At 37.5% G+C, this 18,810-nt stretch overlaps 1 protein-coding gene and 1 long non-coding RNA gene across 3 annotated transcripts in view; both read right to left on the reverse strand.

Annotated features, from left to right (window-relative positions):
• Nucleotides 1–3,946: 3,946 nt before the first annotated feature.
• On the reverse strand, nt 3,947–6,226 carry LOC122094387. The gene is made up of 2 exons (XR_006144755.1): nt 4,658–6,226; nt 3,947–4,434 (listed from the first exon to the last, which is right to left on the reverse strand). It is a non-coding gene; the product is annotated as an uncharacterized LOC122094387 (long non-coding RNA).
• An 842-nt stretch (nt 6,227–7,068) lies between these two features.
• Nucleotides 7,069–18,810, reverse strand: part of LOC122093739 (protein EMSY-LIKE 1-like) — a 42,546-nt gene continuing 30,804 nt past the window's right edge. The window contains exons 6-8 of one of the 2 annotated variants that reach the window (XM_042664197.1): nt 7,928–7,999; nt 7,739–7,796; nt 7,069–7,641 (exon numbers count right to left, since the gene is read on the reverse strand). In XM_042664197.1, the coding sequence (XP_042520131.1) occupies nt 7,532–7,641; nt 7,739–7,796; nt 7,928–7,999 (240 nt within the window). In that variant the 3' untranslated portion in view covers nt 7,069–7,531. Of the gene's footprint in view, nt 7,642–7,738; nt 7,797–7,876; nt 8,000–18,810 lie in introns of both variants that reach the window. The other variant, XM_042664196.1, reaches the window with a different exon arrangement.

Here is an 18,810-nt window from a genome sequence, read left to right on the forward strand (position 1 = left end):
AGGACAAAGGCGAGGAAGAAGAGACCTAAAAAGAGATTTTGTGCTTGTGATCCGGAGCAAGATAGGTGGGGGAAATGTGGCTGATTTTAGTGTGAGAAGGAAATCTTTGTTGATGAATCTATGATATTTTGTAACACCCTGCCTCACATTAGGCTAAGGTATGTGGCACTGCATACCTTACAGAACCAATCAGCCTGAACCACCAGGATCTAATGTAGAGATGAATTTACACAAGTACAAAATCGTCTACCAAATCAGAGTACGCCTATAAGGGAAAATCTATATTTTACATAACTCATGATGATCAATCTAAATGATAAATAATAATTACAGACACAATTACTATAATAAAATCATATCTTACAAGCATAATAATAAAACCTCAAAGCAAAGGAAATCTCAGTCCTCCACCACATGTCTCACTGACACAACTTCACAACTATTGCTGAGTCTCGATCCACTCCAGATCAGGTTCCACCATCTAAAAACATAAATCCACAAGGAATGAGCTTCACAAGCCCAGTGAGGGGTGACCATGCAAGCACACACAACATCATGATGCCAACACACACTCAAAGTAATAGCCACAGATGCACATCCACATGATCCATTTTACTTATAATTATCCATTTTAATTACTAAGTCTAAATATGTATGGGTATAAGTGCTATAAGCAGCATAGGTGGCATCCCCTTCCCAGTATATCGGGCCTCAGAGATACAAGCTAGCTGCAAGCAGGAGTTAGCAAGTCTCAGAAAGAATCTCGGTCCCCCAGCTACAGCTAACCCCTAAATAGTAAGCCCTAACAGCCATGGTTCCGGAATCCCACACCGTCATTGGTCTCCTATGTTGTTTGACAATCATGCGTACAGTATGTCGTACCATGCTGTGCCCTCTCAGGATATAGTACGTCGTATCTGGACATAATAGTCCTTTGCGACCTACCACTGAGTGGGATTAGCCAATACCTTACCCTCTATTAGGAAAGGGTTATAGCATTGGGATGTAATCCTAACCATATACATCTACATGCATCCATAATATATATACACACATCTGACCATAGCTGTATGACTGACCTCTAAGCCCACAGTACCGGAAAGAAGCTCGACTACACCATGCCTTAGATCGTCAATGTTACAATCATCACTACACAACTATAATTTTACACATCCACAAAACCTCGATCACATCAAAGTCGGTAAAATCATGCCACATGTGCATTATATATAATTTTATACAAAATAAATCTAAAACATGGTTTCCATCACATACACATAAGCATGCATAAACATAAAAGTATATAGAAACACTCTGTAAAATAAAACAATCACCCACATACTAATTCCCGAATTTGGTACCTTTTCGTTGAATTTTCGTTCACGATTATCCTTGTCGAGTATCTTAGGTGTCTAGTTAAACAATTAATATTTTAAGTTAGTTTCAGTATTCACTGTTCAAGGAAACCCAACTTCCTAAACTCCTGTTGAATTCTCTAACCGGAATCCAAACCAACAGTTGGACAGAAGCACTGATTCCTGACTAGCATCTCTCCCAACAACTTACCTACCTAACCAATTTGGCTCTCTAACCCCTATGTAGGTCACTAACTAGATCTGCACAATCTCGGGGTTCCTATTTGTCTAAACAGACTAAGCCACATAGTACATGGGTCATCAGACACCCATTGGAGGCAACCTATGGGTTATCACAGACTTCAGCTAACTGGGTTAATTCCCAATACATGCTTATTCCTCATTGTACTAATTTCTGTAAAAGGGTATGGTCTCACACTCCCTATGTATATTCCTTAACTATGGCAGAGTCCTCTAAACCAATTAAGTGATAGGATTTGGGCTCTGGGATTCCTACCACAACTATCTTTGAAGGGCTTAATCTTACTTAACATATATCAGCAGGCCCCACCCTTGTACAGGGTGCACCTAGACCCAACCAGCAACCATTTAGGGTTCTGAGACCCCAACCAACGGGTATGGTCTGGCCCAACTGGCTGGCCGCTCGTGCCCACCAGTTCAAGTCTGTAAACTGCAGAATTCTGTCCGTCTGTGAACAAAATCTGCTGGGGCAATTTTCCTGGCTTTCAGGCTTCCAAATTCACTCTACACCACCAAATTCACTCTATAGACTATTTTAGTCATGCTCAGTCTGGGTGAAGTGCCAATTTGGTTTATTGCAGTCCAATTCATTGAACACAGGGCCGATTGGGTTCCAGTTCTCCCAATTTCCTACCCAAGTAACCCGACTACAACTTCTGTCCATTCTTGGACAAAATTGAGCATATGTAAGGCTTTAACCCAGCTTCAATTTCATTTAATTTTACCCAATTGGGAAAAGCCCTATGATCTAGGGTTCCAGGTACAATTGCACAATCAATTAGGTTCCAAAATTAGGGTTTTAGTTGTAGGGAGCTAAACTAAGTTCCCACAGCCATTTCCCTACCTCCAATTTAATGATACACTAACCCTAACCCTATTGGCAGAATTATACTACCAAAAATCCACAGGGTAGGTCAAGAAAAATTTCCTTATTCGTAGGTCTTAGGAGTTGAATAGGCAATAGCAGCTTCCCAGGTGCAACTGTCTAGCTCCAGACCTCATTCCGGCTATGGTAACAACCTTGGCAGCACCTTGAGAGCAGCAACAACAGTTCCATGGCAGGGCTGCGGCCTCCCGACAACTAAGGATGAAACAGGGTCGGGTTTTTTAAAACCCAAGCCCAACCATGCATCCCTTTAACTGGGCCCGAGCCCGGCCCAACCCTGCCAGGGCCTGGAAAAATTCAACCCTAACCCACCTTTAGGGTGGGTCGGGTTGGGTCGGGTTCTTACATACAACTAATGCCAAGACATCATTCCAACAAATTTTTTAAAATCAAAAGTGGGTGATGAGTGATGATTAATGAGTTTATACTTTATAATAATGTATTGGTTTTTTAAAAGTAAAAATGTGAGCAGTGTCTGCATAGAACATTATAATATATTATATTATAACTTATGTTACAATGTGTATATATTATAATAATATGTACAACTAACAATGTAAAATGAGTGTATACATATTATACATATTATATAATCAGGGACTCGGGGTTAAAAGTCAGGGTTGGGCCTGGCCTAGAACTCAACCCGAGCCCGACCTGACCCTGACCCAGGGTTGAGTTTTTCAACTCTAACCCGCCCTCAGGGTCAAAAAACTTGGCCCAAGCCCTGTTCAGGCTTAGGGTGGGTTAAGGCGGGTTCGGGTTGTCAGGGCCAAACTTTCACCCCTACTGGCAGCAGTAAGAACAACAATAGCCCTTCTTCTTCCTTCTTCTTCTTCCTTCCTTCCTTTCTCCCTTCTTTTCTATCTCTCCTCTCTGCCTACATTTACTGTAGGTGAGAAATGAGAATAAAGGGGTGGAGCTTCCTTTTATAGCCACAGATCCTTAGGGTCTATTTGGCTGTGACCCAGTTTTATAGGAACTTCGTTATTCTTGTGCACTGGCCTACAGACCAACTCAACCCATTTCATGTTAGGTGTTACATGACCAAAAAAATATGCACTTCCATACCATATAAATGGTTCGAGCATACACGAAGACATATGGGCCCCATAGCAATAGATTCCATTTTGGGCTTGTTGTTAGGCATTCGACAGGTCCAACCGCTGGCAGGTTGTCAACATGGTAGCTTGCTGGTTGCCTTATTTTTGGCCCCCCTAGCAGCCAAATCTTCTGTACTTCATAATCCACCGTGTGTGGGACTAATTCCACATATTTCGAGTTATTTTACTCCCCCTATTGGCCTAATAAATTTATCAATTTCCACCTTCTATTGCTGTACATGTGGGATCCATAATATAACAGCCCATTACCCCTCTTATCAATCAAGTCCTAGCACTGGGGTTTAGTTGCCTCAAAATTCAGGGTGTTACATATTTTCCAGAAATGGAACCAAAAATTCAACATGAAGTGGAGGAGACTATAATAGAGATTTTAAGAAACTCAAACATGAAATTTTAAGGTGAGAACCATTGTTGCAAGCTCCTCGTCTTCCGTATGCAAAGTACAGCTGCTTAAACGTTTATATATACCTATCTTTATAAATATTCATCAACAATAGCACGACTTAAGCATCATAAGGCATCAAGAGTCATACAGACAGAGTCTTCCTTATACTGCTCTTCAACTTCCAAGTAGTCATCAACACAGTCACTATATTAGCATCAAGCATAAAAAATCATCCAAACAGACTTTGCTATACTTTGCTTCAGCTTCCAATTATGGTTCTTTCGAAGATGCCCTCAAAGACTATTGCAGAGGTCACAAAGGAGGCTTTGGAAGCGACAAAAACTTCTGCCAAAGCTAGATGAGTTTAACCTTCTTGGGAAGACTTCAAAGCCTCGAGTGGTTGAGGTTGCAAGGCAGTGTCGCAAGCTGCAAAATGGGCAATTGATGCTGCAAAAGTGAACTGCAAGCTTCTGTGTCCTTGCTATTAATTTTCAATCTTTGGTAAATAACCCATGAGGTGTTTGGTGAAATGCTTAAGCATTTTGAAATAAAGAGCACATTTTAACAGAACATGCATCCAAATAGTGTTCACATTCTTAGTTAAAAACGCATTCGCATCTTGAGAATGGGAATGCATACCAAACACTACCTTAATATGACGTGATTAGACTATGATGGCTTAATCCACTGTGAGATTAGCAATTTGTCAACCGAAAAAATCAAGAGTAATCAAGATTCCAATCCATCGATCAAGTTGAAGCAGCACGGGTGCACTTGTGTTGATAACCTGTCAATATTAGGAGTCCTTAAAAATCATTTCAAATCCAAGAGACTCATAGAGACATGATATTCCTCCGTTAGAACAACTACCTAACGCAATTGGTGCAGGTGTGATACACAAAACCCACCCTCATCAGGGGATCTCAAGTTTGAGTCTTTTGGTTATATTACTTTCCCCTCCCTAAATATCGTCGAGAGAAGGCATCTTCTAGGAGAACCATCACAGACAAGACACAGCTGGAGAAGGTTTTGGAACACTAGTATCATTTATATTTTTTTTTTCTGTTTCATAGACAATCTATTTTACTTTTATTTTTTTAACACCTAATTGGCCTTTTCATTGGGGGATAAGACTGATTCTAACAGGTTTAATTTGCATCGGTTAAAAAAAAAGTACAAGTAAGCATTGACACAATAAATTTTAGTTTATACCAAAAAAAAAAGACGCGGAATTTTACTTGTTCAAATTCTGCTACTCAGATGTCCGTGCCCTGCTTATCAGATTTCATTTAGGAAAATGATTTGATAATAGCAGCATGAAATGGAGAGAGGTGTGTTCAGAGAGTTGTGTGATCGATATATTCAACTTAAAAAATGATTTTTTTTAGGATGTTGTATGACGACCATGACATATGATGAAAGATGTTGCGCAGTTAAAAAACATCATATAAATAAAAAACTGACTGAACTAACACATTAATTCAACGAAAAGAGAGTTGCAACAGAGAAATTAACACAAAACCCACAAGGAGAAGCAATCAGTCCAACAGACAAAGCCTGTAAGTCCGAAAGCTAAATGAGTCAAACTTTCCCCTTCAGAACATAACTATGTTCTCTTAATCAGAAAAAAAAAAGAACTATGTTCAGTCCAAACAAAAGAATAGATCAACTACAAAATATCCACATATTCTCACTATTTTGCTTATAGATCAACTAAAAAGAGAATTAATTTTCATGTGAGAAGGCAACAAACCAACATACAGCATTCCAGTTCTAACAGCCATTCATGGTCTTTAAAGCCCAATCTTCCAAATTTCACGGTTGTTCTTCCCTGATAAAGTTCCAGATTCGTACAGTTTTTCAAGTTGAAGTTCAGAAACTCATGTAAGCTAACCTGTTTCATGCAATTTTCCTAGTTTTAGACTTCACAGAGGAAACAGAATGGAGTATAGAGACACCTGTCAAGAAACCATAAGAATGCCACCTAGAGAAACTGCTTCCAAGAAAAATCACCACATTTCATCTTTCACCCCTCATAATTAGCTACCAATTATGTGTGGAACTGATTTAACTTGGTCATTGTCCAGTGAAGCCAACTGAGATTCAGAATTGGCTCATCAAATATGCCCATGTGCAATGGGACAACAATATTTCTAAATTTTTTGTTCTTAATGGCTCTGTTTGGTTGCAAGGGAAATTGAAGGGAAGTGAAAATATTTAAACCTAAAAAAAAAGAGCTTTGGTAATCATCATCCCTCATGATTGTATAAACTATTTATTTCCTACTATATTTAATAATGATGCTCTCTAGATGTAATTTTATTTTATTTTCCAAATCCAAGGAATTTAGATGCAAAGTAAAATGAACTTCTACAACCATATATGAAATGATTTGGAGTTAATAATACAACTATGTGCGTATAATTACAGAAGTTTCTTTTATAAGTTTAAAAATTTCACTTATTTTCCTTCTAATTTCTCCTGCAATCAAAAAGAACCATTATAGTAAAAGAAAAAGGGAAATACCAAAAAATGGAAAAAAGCACACCAGGAATTGGACCAATGACTTCTCAAGACCAGCTGAATCAGGTTATTCTTATGTGTTCGGAGGTCAATTTAGACCATTAAAATAATGAATTAGCAGCCAATGTGCTTCAAGAAGGAGAGAATGATCACATGCACCCCCAGTGCCTAAACCATAATTACAAAGCAAAACAACGTAGACAAACATGATCAGTGTGAACTTACTACCTCCTCCCGTGGTTTTTTTTCTTTTTTTTTCCTGGGGGGGTTGGCGGAGGGGGTGTGAGGAAGGGAAGAAACCACCACGGGTGCTGGGCATAGAAGAGGAGAAGAAAAGGCTATTTTCTCACCTGATCGCGCAACCTTGTTATCTCCCTGGGGCTATGAAATGGTAAGTCTTAAGAGAATTCCAGATACAATGCAAGCTTGAGAACCCACATACAAAAGTGGAGAACTTGCATAAAGAAAAAGTAGACTTTAAATCCAACGGCAATCACTATAATCAGTTGGCAGAAAGACAAGGAGGTACAAAGAGAATTACTAAACCAAGAAATCCTATATTGATGCATCAGAAGTCTATCAGTGAAACTTACATAGCTGCCAGACACAAAGTGTTTTGTTATCTAAGTCATATGTACATCACCTTGCACCTAGGGAAAAAAAGCTGCTGTCTTTAAAGTCTCACTGATACAAATTGCCTTGTTATCTAAGTCATATCTACATCACCTTGCACCTAGGAAAAACAGCTGCTGTCATTACAGTCTAACTGATATATAGTCTTGTCATCCAAGTCATATCTACATCACCTTGCACCTAGAAAAAAAAGCTGAGAATTAGTCTCACTGATACAAAGTGTTTATCTTAGTCATATCTACATCACCTTGCACCTATGAAAAACCGTCTGCTGTCATTAAGGGGCCCCTTTGTCATCCTGCACATCAATGCAAGGAATGCCAGTTCTATCAGCGTGTTCCCTACCAAAGCCTGCCTTGGTAATTTTTCAGCCTATCAACCTGCCCATAGAAGGCATGAGCTGTTGACGCTCTTTGTGCATTCCTCTGAATCTCCTTGCGGGAGAGTACCGATGCCATAACTGATCAGGAGAATCCTCTGGGTATCACAACATTTTATCCTTACAGTTACATGGCTTAAATAAATAAATCTAACTGAATGAGAGAATACAAGGACCGAGTGGAACATGACTCACCACCATCTGAGACATCAGCAAGTTTATCAAGTGCTTCAAGAATGGCATTTTCATGCTCCTGTTCCAAAATCATAAGTGCATATAAGGAGAACTACATTAATTTCAAAATCTAAGTTAATGGTACACTAGACAGATAACCTGTGAAGAAGCAAGGGTAAGAAAGCAGGTTGGGAAAAGGAATTGAAGTACTTTGAGGATTAGTTTAGCCTTCTCTACTTGAAGTGGGTCAGGTTCTCGTCCTCCATAGATCACTCTCTCAACCTGCCAAGCAGAAAAGATCAACATAGATTTTGCAGAACTGGACATAATTAAACTTTTCAAAGAAAGATAGGACAACTATTTTACAAAAATAAACTTAGGATGATTTAGACTATTAAAAGAAGAAGAACAGAGTCACTATTGTTAGAATATTTCTAAGTGGGCTTTTATTAATGGGGTTTTTGTACTTTAATAAAACCATGCTAATTATTTGGTCCAATTAAGTGATACATACGGGCTTTAATTAGTTTAATATGGACTGGTTAGTATGGGTTTTAGTTAACCATTGGACTTGTGATGAGTGGGTCCATTGAGAAACTTTATAAATAGAGAGCTAGGTCTCTCTTCTAATCCTAATATTATTCACAATGTGCATTCTGGAGAGAAAGGGAGAAAGAGAAAGAGAAAGAGACAGGGTTTCTTGTGGCTTCCTCCCTTATGCATTCAAGTTCCTCATCTAGCCAGTGATCATAGGGAAAAGAATGAGAAATACCATGCTACTGGATCAGAAGACTTTCCGCTGCACTTTGCTTTACTATAGATCCCAAACAAGGTACGCTTTTATTGTTTGTAGTTTTTTTTCCTTGTTCTTGGTGTTTTTAATCTATCTGTGGTGATCTATTGGGTCTAAGGTTAAAATCTCTCACGAGATTTTAATCCTACATGTGGTATCAGAGCCACCATAGATTAGGTTTAGAACCTTAATCATATTTGCAAGGGATAGACTAAAGTTTCTGGATTGAATCCATTAGGTTTAAAACTCTAATCAAATTTATGAGGGATAGATTATAGTTTTTAGATTGAATCCATGAACTAAAGATGATAAGATTTAAAACCATAATCAAAACTCTAATCGATTAAGGATGATTATTTTAAAACCATAATTGTTTAGGAATGATTATTTTGAAACCCTAATTGAATAAGGATTATTAAGTTTGAAACTCTAATCAATAAGGATTATTAGGTTTGAAACCCTAATCAATAAGGATTAATATGTTTAAAACCCTAATTATTGAGGATAAATAGTACCATAGTACTATTCATAGGATTAAAAATAAATAAATAAATATCCTAATAGATGATTAAAGTATTAAACAATGTTATTAATATCTAATGTAATTTTAAGGACAATTTTTAACCCCTTGTCTTCAAGTCTAAAATTACATATTATTTAGTTTGATGTGAATGATATTAAGTATATCCCAATATGTGAGAGTTTCATAAATTTGATTAAGTTCTAGCCACCAAAGTGGTCTTCTTGATTGAATTTGTGGAATATCGGTCTTATACGGTAGTGTGATGTCTCTAGTTCTAATGCATAATCATACACCCAAAGGAGGTGATTGTGTGTTAGTACTTAGAAGGTCACATAGACAACATATGGTTGAGAATTGACTAACTCAAGTAGTCTACACACCCAAAGGTGATAGCCTATCAAAGGTTGGAATATGTTTTCATAGCCGCTGATATGTGGAGGGTTCTGCAACTACATATTATGAATTCAGCCCAAAGGTGTTTACATAATGATGTTTGTGAACTCTTAATTGGTGTACTTATATATTTTTAAGTTACACAGTACTCACATTATGCAAATGATATACATTGTTTATTTTTTCAGTCACCTTTTCTGTCAACAATAATATAGTTACCATTGAGGTTCTTACTAGATCCAATTTCAAAAATGGAAAGAGGATGTATTGTTTGCCATGGAAATGGCAGATATTCACACATCCCTTATTATGAATAAACTAGCAGATCTCACTGATCAGAGCACCGATGATGAAAAATTGGTGCATGCTGCATGGGTAAAGAGCAACCGCATCTGTTTACTGTCCATGAAGAGGTCGATCAAAGATCACCTAAAAAGTGATTTTCCTGCTGATTGCACTGCTAAAGATATGTTGGATGCAGTAGCACTCAAGTCCAGTCTCATCAAATGCTGAAATAGGAATTCTTTTGCAGGAATTTTTCAATTTGAGGTATGATGGTTCTGGATGTGTTAGAGACTATATCATTCGGATGGTGGATTACTAAACCAAATTCAAAGCCTTAAATATTTCTCTTCCTGATCCTTGCATTGTCCATCAACCTTTAAATACCCTTCCTTCTGAATTTGGGATCATCAAAACCAATTATAACTCCAAAGATGAAACCTGGACCATTAATGACTTAAATCTCTAGAGTTGTTGCTGAGAAAGAAAAACTGAAGAAGGAGAAAATCCCAACAACCTTGTTTGCTTCTAGATCTAGTTTTCGTAAAGGTAAAAAGCTTAAATCTCATATTAATAAAGTTGCTCAGGAAATCAATAAAGAGTCTAGCCAATCTAGCAATTTTGGTCCTAAGAAACCCTTTTTTAAGAAGGAGGGTGGCCACTACTTCTTTTGTAAGAAAAATGGTCATATGAAAAAGGAATGCCCTAAGTACAAGACTTGGTTATCTAAACGTGAGCATGCAGGTAATGATTCTTTGGCACTTGTTTGTGAATCCAATTTATCAGAAGCCCCATCTAGTTCTTGGTGGCTAGATAGCGGTGCAACTAACCATGTTACTCTTACCATACAGGGATTCATAAATCGGAGGAAGCCAAATAAGGATGAATCAAAGCTCACTGTGGGGAACAATGAACAGGCTAACGTGGAATTCGTGGGAGATGTCATTTTAATTCTAGACTCTGGTTTTAAATTGATGTTAAGAAACACTTTTTATATATCATCCTTTAGGCATAATTTAATTTCCGTTTCAATTTTAGATTCGTGCGGTTACCATTTTGAAATAGAGAATGCTATGGTTAATTTGTTCTTCAATTCAAATAAGGTTGGTTACTGTACTATGCCTAATGGATTATATAGATTATGTTTAGCTCCTCATGATATTTATGTCTCTTATAATGTTGAAAGAATTATTCCCAAAAGGCCTTTACATAAAGAACAATCTTACATGTTGTAGCATAAAAGGCTTGGTCACATCTCTAGGGAAAGAGTTGAAAGGTTGATAAAGTTTGATATCCTGCCCACTTTTGAAGGTGACCCAGAGACCTGTAGATTGTAGTAAAGGAAAAATGACAAAGATAAAGAAGTCGGCAGTCCGTAGCCTATTGGAGGTTATTCACACTGACATCAGTGGACCCTATACAGCTACATTGTGTAGAAATTTTTATTTCACCACATTTATTGATGACTATTCCCGATATGGTTATATGTTCTTGATTAAGGAAAAGTTTGAGTCTCTTGATAAATTTAATATTTTTAGGACTGAAGTCGAAAAATAGTTAGGAAAAGTCATCAAGGTTGTTAGATCTAACCGAGGTGGCGAGTATTATGGTAGACATGGCGATGCTGGACAGCTTAAAGGCCCGTTTGCCAAATACTTGGAGGATTCTAGGATAGTAGGTCAATTTACTATGCCTAGGAGTCCTGAGCAGAATGGGGTGGCCGAAAGGCGTAATCGCACCCTTATGAATATGATGAGAAGTATGGTTAGTAGGGCAAATTTACCTCATTTTTTATAGTGTGAGGCTTTGAAGACAACCCTTTACATCCTTAACCGAGTCCCTACTAAATTTGTTCCATTAACTCCTTTTGAGTTATGGACTAGACAGAAACCTAGTTTGAACCATCTTAGAGTTTGGGGATGTCCTGTAGAAGTAAGGTTGTATAATCCAACTTTGAGCAAGTTGGACTCCAGAATTATTCGTTGCTACTTTGTTGCTTACCCTGTTCATTCCAAGGGGTATCGATTTTATAACCCTTGCGGAGGTACTACAATTATGGAATCATAGACAGTAAAGTTTCTGGAACTTGACGTGGTCGAGAAGGGTAGTTGTTCTCAGACCATAGAGAACAGTAATGAGGTTGGGACGACTGTATCATTTACTCTACCTACTCAGATGGATGTAGAGCCTACTACACCGGTTGCTGCACCTATTGAGATATAGGAGCATGTTGTTGATATAGCTCCTACTGAAGTTCCTTAGGTTTAGGATGTGGTTGTGGAGGCTCCACTCAGGAGATCCACCAAGGAGAGGAGGTTAGCCATACCACCAGACTACATGCTCTATTTGGGAGAACATGACTACGACATCGATTGTGTGATTGATCCAGTTTCTAATTCAGATACTATTCTAGTCCTTAGATTTGTGGTTAGATGCAATGAAAGATGAGATGCAATTGATGAAACATAATGGTGTTTGGGAGCTTGTTGAGTTACCTGAAGGTTGTAAGCCCATCGGTTGTAAATGGGTGTATAAGACTAAAAAGGATTCCAAAGGGAAGATTGAGAGATTTAAAGCCAGACTGGTAGCCAAGGGATTTACTCAAAGAGAATGAATAAACTATAATGGGACCTTCTCCCCAATCTCTTCGAAAGATTCTTTCAGGGTAATCATGGCATTGATAGTTCATTTTGATATGGAGTTACACCAGATGGATGTAAAAACTGCTTTTCTGAATGGAAACCTTGATGAGGTGGTCTATATGGTTCAACCTGAAGGTTTTGTGGTGAATGGTTCTGATCATCTTGTATGTAGACTTAATAAGCCTATTTATGGGCTCAACCAAGCCTCCAGGCAATGGTTCTTTAAGTTTGACAGTGTTGTGACTTTATTCGGTTTTGTTGAGACCCAGGTAGATCAGTGTATATATCACAAGGTCAGTGGGAGCATATTTATTTTCCTTATACTGTATGTGGATGATATCTTGCTTGCATGTAGTGATCTAGGACGGTTGCATGAGACAAAGCAATTGTTATCTAGGGAGTCTGACATGAAGGACCTTGGTGATGCGTCTTTTGTCCTTGGCATTGAGATCCATAGGGATGGTTCTCACTGACTGTTAGGTCTTTCTCAAAGGGCATATATTGATCGTGTTCTGGAGAGGTTCAATATGCTGGATTGCAAGTCTGAGAATGTTCCAATTCTCAAGGGTGATAAACTGAGCTTATTACAATGCCCTAAAAGTAATATTGAGAGAGATTTAATGAAGAAGGTACCCTATGCTAATGCACTTGGAAGTATTATGTATGCTCAAGTTTGTATTAGACCAAATATTGCTTTTGCAATATGAGTTCTAAGAAAATATCAGTCAGACCTTGGTCACGATCACTGGGTTGCTGTTAAGAAGGTTTTGAGATACTTAAAAGAGACAAAGAATTATATGTTGATTTACAGACGTGTTCAAGACCTATAGCTAGTAGGGTATACAGACTCTGACTTTGTTGGTTGTCAGGACGACAAGAAGTTCACATCAGGATATATTTTCTTAATGGCAGGTGGGGCGATATCGTGGAAAAGTGCGAAACAGAAATTGATAACTTCTTAGACTATACAAGCAGAATTTGTAACATGCTATGGAGCAACTACTCAGGTAATTTGGCTCAGGAACCTCATAAAGGAGTTGACAAATATTTGATTTTGTGGCTAAATCCATCTAGTTGTACACTTGTGTTGTTTATTAACAACAAATGTATCATAGGGTTCAAGCATATGGAGGTTAAATATTTGATCATAAAGGAAAAGGTTAAGGTGACATCATAGTGAAGCATATCGGTACAGATGATATGGTAGCTGATCCCCTGACTAAAGGCCTTCGCCCTTGTGTTTTTAAGAGACATATCATTAGCATGGGCTTAGGAGCATCATGGGATGCGGTTGTTTAGTGGGAGATATTTTATTTTTCTCTATTATGTAATAAAATTTTTAGTTGTACTTCTACCTTTTGGTAATTTTTGGAATTATATATTAATTGTCTTTTGCATGCAATTCTATTTAATAAAATGCAGTTTTGTTATAATTGTTGTATTTAGCACATGGGTGTTTTATATGTTGGCATGCTATATATATAAATATTTGAAGTCTTAAAATATGTGTTAACCTTGAGCAAAGGCTAGGGCATTCAGTTATTAGCCTTAAGGTATGTCTTATAACACATAAAGTATAACTCGAGTTATTAAAGATAAGACATATAGGTTCATTGGAACCATAAAGAATTTTCTCAAATGTAGTTGTATCACTTAAGGGAGAGAAAATTGGACTGACAAGGGGAAAAACACATATGGAACCATTATATGGGTGTTATCCAATACCCACACAACTATATTAAATCATGTTAGTAAAGTTGAGAGCTCTTGTGACCATGGAAGGTCTTGTATCGTTTACAAGATGCAGTTACCGCCATGATTCGATGCTTGAAACTCTATGGGACAGGATTGACTATTAGAGATGTCTCTAAACCGTTATAAAGGCACGTGCATTAAGGTGATGATTAGCTTGAGATTGCTTTTTAAGGACAAAATAAGTTTTCAAAATTGATAGCAATTAATATAGCCCAAGTGGGAGAATATTAGAATATTTCTATGTGGGCTTATATTAATTGGGTTTTTGTGCTTTAATAAAATCAGGCTAATTATTTGGTCTAATTAAGTGAGACATACGGGCTTTAATTAGTTTAACCTAGTGTGAGCTTTAGTTAATCATTGGACTTGTGATGAGTGGGTCCATTAGAAAACTTTATAAATAGAGAGCTAGGTCCCTTCTCTAACCCTAATCTTATTCATAACGTACATTTTGAAGTGAGAGGGAGAAAGAGAAAGAGACAGAGTTTCTTGTGGCTTCATCCCTTGTACGTTCAGGTTCCTCATCTAGCCAATGATCATAAGGGAATGAGGAGAAGTACATTGCTATTGGATCAAAAAGGTTTTCCGCTGCGCTTTGTTTTACTATGGATCCCAAACAAGGTACGCTTTTATTGATTATAGTTTCTATCCTATTGTTCTTGGTGTTCTTAATCTATCTATGGCATAGTTGTCACGGCGCCAAGGCGAACCAAGGCGCTGGAGGGCTGTCTAAGCGCTTAGGCGAGAAGGCGCCTGCCTTACGGCGAATACGGCGCCAAAAAAGACGTTACTATTTTTTTAATATATCTATAATATCTAGTACAACTGTATAACAATGATATACTTAATTTTAAATTGCTTGTAAAAAATCAAGCCTTTAAGTTATATCAAAATACAAGAAGCACGACTTTAAGCAACATCAAGGGAAAAAAGTACACACTTTAAGCAACATCAAGAGACAAGAATCAACATTCAACATGAAATTCATATCAATGCAAATTGCAAAGTGATATATTTTCTAACATGAGAAAACACAACAAAAAATAAAAAAATTATTCATAAAAAAAAAGCTATAAATAAAACAAAAGGCATAAGTGCATAACAACATATAATTCCTAATGAAATATTATAAATAATATAATATTTAACTATTTAAGTATGTAGTTAGATATACTTACCTCTATGATGCCCAAAACGAGATCCACAAAGTCCATCATAGACCATGAGTCCATGAACCATGATATTTTAATGTTTAACCCCCTGTCAATCAATACATATAAGTTAGTGATACTAAAACACTAAGCAACAAGAGAAACCTTGTTCCTTAATATATGAGTCATGACTCATGATAGGTGATAGGCTATGGGTTCCAATCCTACTTGGGGAGAATTAAAAACACCTAATGGAAATTAAGAAACATAAAAATAAACCAAAATGCTAAACTTTAGTAAGCTTTAAAGTATAAATTTTAAAACAACAAAATAAACCATCAAGCTAAACTTTGTTCTTGTTTAACCATAATCAAGCTAACAAATCAACATCTAATTCTTCTCCCTCCTGTTGTTGTTGATTCATAGAATCAGTTGGCCCATCACCAAAGTCTTCTTCAATATCTTCATCATCACGCACCACATCGTGGACCTCTTCTTCAACTTCATCATCTGATGATTCCTCAATAGTGGCCCTTCCCCTACCACGACGTGTGTAGCAAATATTGGCTGCACTTGTTGATCCTTGAGCCCTCCTAGGTAAATTACGACCCCCCACCGATGTAGATGCACCAACTGCTCTATCAACATCTCCCCATGTGAGGTCGTCTCCAGGATGGACTAAATCTCCATCTTCTTGATCCCCTGTTATCCATTCACTACTCCAATTCATTTCATCAAGAATTAATGGATCACAATTGCTGCCTTTTTCCCTTCTTTCTTGGAACCTTGAATGAAGCCGACGATTATATTGGATATAGACTAGATCATTCAAGCGCTGATGTTCTAGTCTATTCCTCTTCTTGGTGTGAATCTGAATCCATAAATACTCTTTATTTAAGTCAAGAAATAGATGTAAAAAGTATAATTACAGACTAATATACAAGATCATACGTACAAAATCAAATGTGCTCCAATTGCGCTCACAACCGGAAGCGGAGCAACAAAGGCCTAATATGCGTATTGCATATTGTTGAAGCGTAGGGGCCGAAGATCCATGTGTTTGCCACCAAGAGACTATATATAAGGAAAAAATTAGATACACATATTGTTAAATACTTATTAAAATAAAAAAAAAAATACTTAGTACTTACTAGGATCCAATGCTCCTTCACCGGCTATCCGTTGTTTAAAAGCCAAACTCCTTGAAAAGCTACCTTCACATTTTCTGTACAATTGAGACTCACGTATGATCTTGTCTTGCACAGTTAAGTCGGGCACCATTCTTTCAATAACTGACATGAATGCATCTTGTATTTTACATGATTCTTCAAAAGGGAGTCTCTCATCATTGATGTAGTCAAAATATTTGCTAGCATTTAGGTAAAAGGCAGCAGCATATAAAGGTCGATCCATTTGGACCTCCCAACGATCATCAATAATTGCTAACACCTTCTTCCATGACCGTTCTTTGTTGGCAAAATTTACTTTTATCTTTTTTTTTGCTATTTCCATTGCCAAATAAACTTCAGGCAATGCAGGCCTCTCATCACCATCTACTAACCTCAAGACAACTAAAATTGGTTGGGATGCTCTTAAGCAATCTAGTACACTGTTCCAGAATGTTTGTGCAAGTATTGTCTCAAGTACTTTCTTACCTGCCTCTGTCTTGGACAACTTAGAACTATTCCAATCATCAGATACAAATAATTGCTTCAAGGCATCCTTGTTCTTGTACAAACTTTGTAGTGTCAAGAATGAGGTAGCAAATCTTGTAACTCCAGACCTCACCAGATCTATTCCATTTGTCTTTTTCCTCAAAGCATCAACAAGTTTGTAATGTCTGTAGATAAAACTTGTCATTGTTTTTGCCCTCTCTATTGTTGTTTTATAAGCTTTCAACTTGCCAATGTCCTCTAACATGAGGTCCAAACAATGAGCTGCACAAGGAGTCCAATAAAGCTTACTCCGTTTTTCCATCAACATTCTACCAGCTGCAACATAATTAGCTGCATTGTCTGTAACTACTTGTACCACATTATCCTCCCCAATTTCTTCAATTTTACTATCAAGCAGCTGAAATAACATGGCTGCATATTGAGACTCACTAGATACATCTACAGAGCCCATAAAATAAGTCCCCAATGGACAATTGACAAGGAAATTAATCAAGTGTCTACCTCTCTTGTCAGTCCACCCATCAGACATAAGAGTGCACCCGTGCCTTTTCCAATAATCTTCATATTTCTTCTTGATACAGTCAATTTGAGCTTTTTCATCCTGTAGCAAGGGCACTCTCAACTCATGGTAAGAAGGGGGCTTATATCCTGACCCAAACTGTGCAATGGCTTCAACCATCTCCTCAAAGCTCCTTAACTTGACAGTATTGAATGGGATGCCAGCTTCATAAAACCATTTTGCAACATATGCATTAGTTTTCTTTCTGTCTGCATTTGATCTTAAGCTGCTTTGTATTGTTGTCTGGGTAGAACCTTTAGACCTCCTCTCACCAACTATTTCTTCAGGAGTCCGTCTAAGATAAGAATCTATCGGACCCTTTACTGCCACTTGTGTAATAACATTAGCTTTATTCCTTTTGGAAGATGTCCCAGAACTTGGTACAAGGTTCTTTATTGAGGAGTCTATAGTTGGGGGCCTTGGTACACCAGACTGGAGTTGCCCTCCACTTTCTATCTCTTCAGGCAAATCCTCTCCCTCCTGATGACCAACAGAATAATCCTCATCAAATACATCAGGCTTCCTCTTCTGATTTCGCATGATAGCTTCATGCATCTCTCTAGCGATTGCTGCAGTTGTCTTTGGGCACTTTGATATATCTCCATACCCACCAATTAAATGTTGCTTAAGCCTTTTGATTCCTCCTTTGGCATCTTTTCCACAAAGTGTACATCGCACTAAGTTCTTATCATTAAGATCTGGCCAATATCCATACTTCCACCTGGGGTCTTTTGATTTGGCCTTCCTAGTTGGATCTTTGCTTGGATCATATATTGATGCGCCAGTGCTAGCAGATGGCCCGCCACTACCACTAGTAGCCATATCTATTTGAATAAACTACAGCACTACACAAACATAAGGAACAACAAGAGAAACTAAGTAACAAAAAATAAGAAAAAGCATATCACTCTACAATGCACTTTACAATCTAAAAAATAATAACTAATGCACTAATGCACTAATGCACAACAATAATAATCATGCAATCATAAATTCATAATACAAAATTACAGATTACAGTCTATGTATACTTGCAGGGGAAAATGTTTTGTACAGAAAAAACATGGTTATCACATAAATCAAAAGTAATCTGTATTTTTTCTGTACAGATTACAGCATTTGAGAACATCAGAGGGGAAAAAAAACCAGATGTAGACGAAGAAGAAGCAGAGGAAGAAGAGAGGAAAAAAAAAAAAAAAAAAACCCAGCCGTAGACGAAGAAGAAGCAAGGGAAGAAGATGAAAAAAAAAAAAACACAGTTGCAGACAAAGAAGAAGAAGAGAGGAAGAAGAAGAGAAAAACAAAAGAGTAGTAGACGA

Source organism: Macadamia integrifolia, chromosome 11 (assembly GCF_013358625.1).
Source record: "Macadamia integrifolia cultivar HAES 741 chromosome 11, SCU_Mint_v3, whole genome shotgun sequence".
NCBI lineage: Eukaryota > Viridiplantae > Streptophyta > Magnoliopsida > Proteales > Proteaceae > Macadamia > Macadamia integrifolia.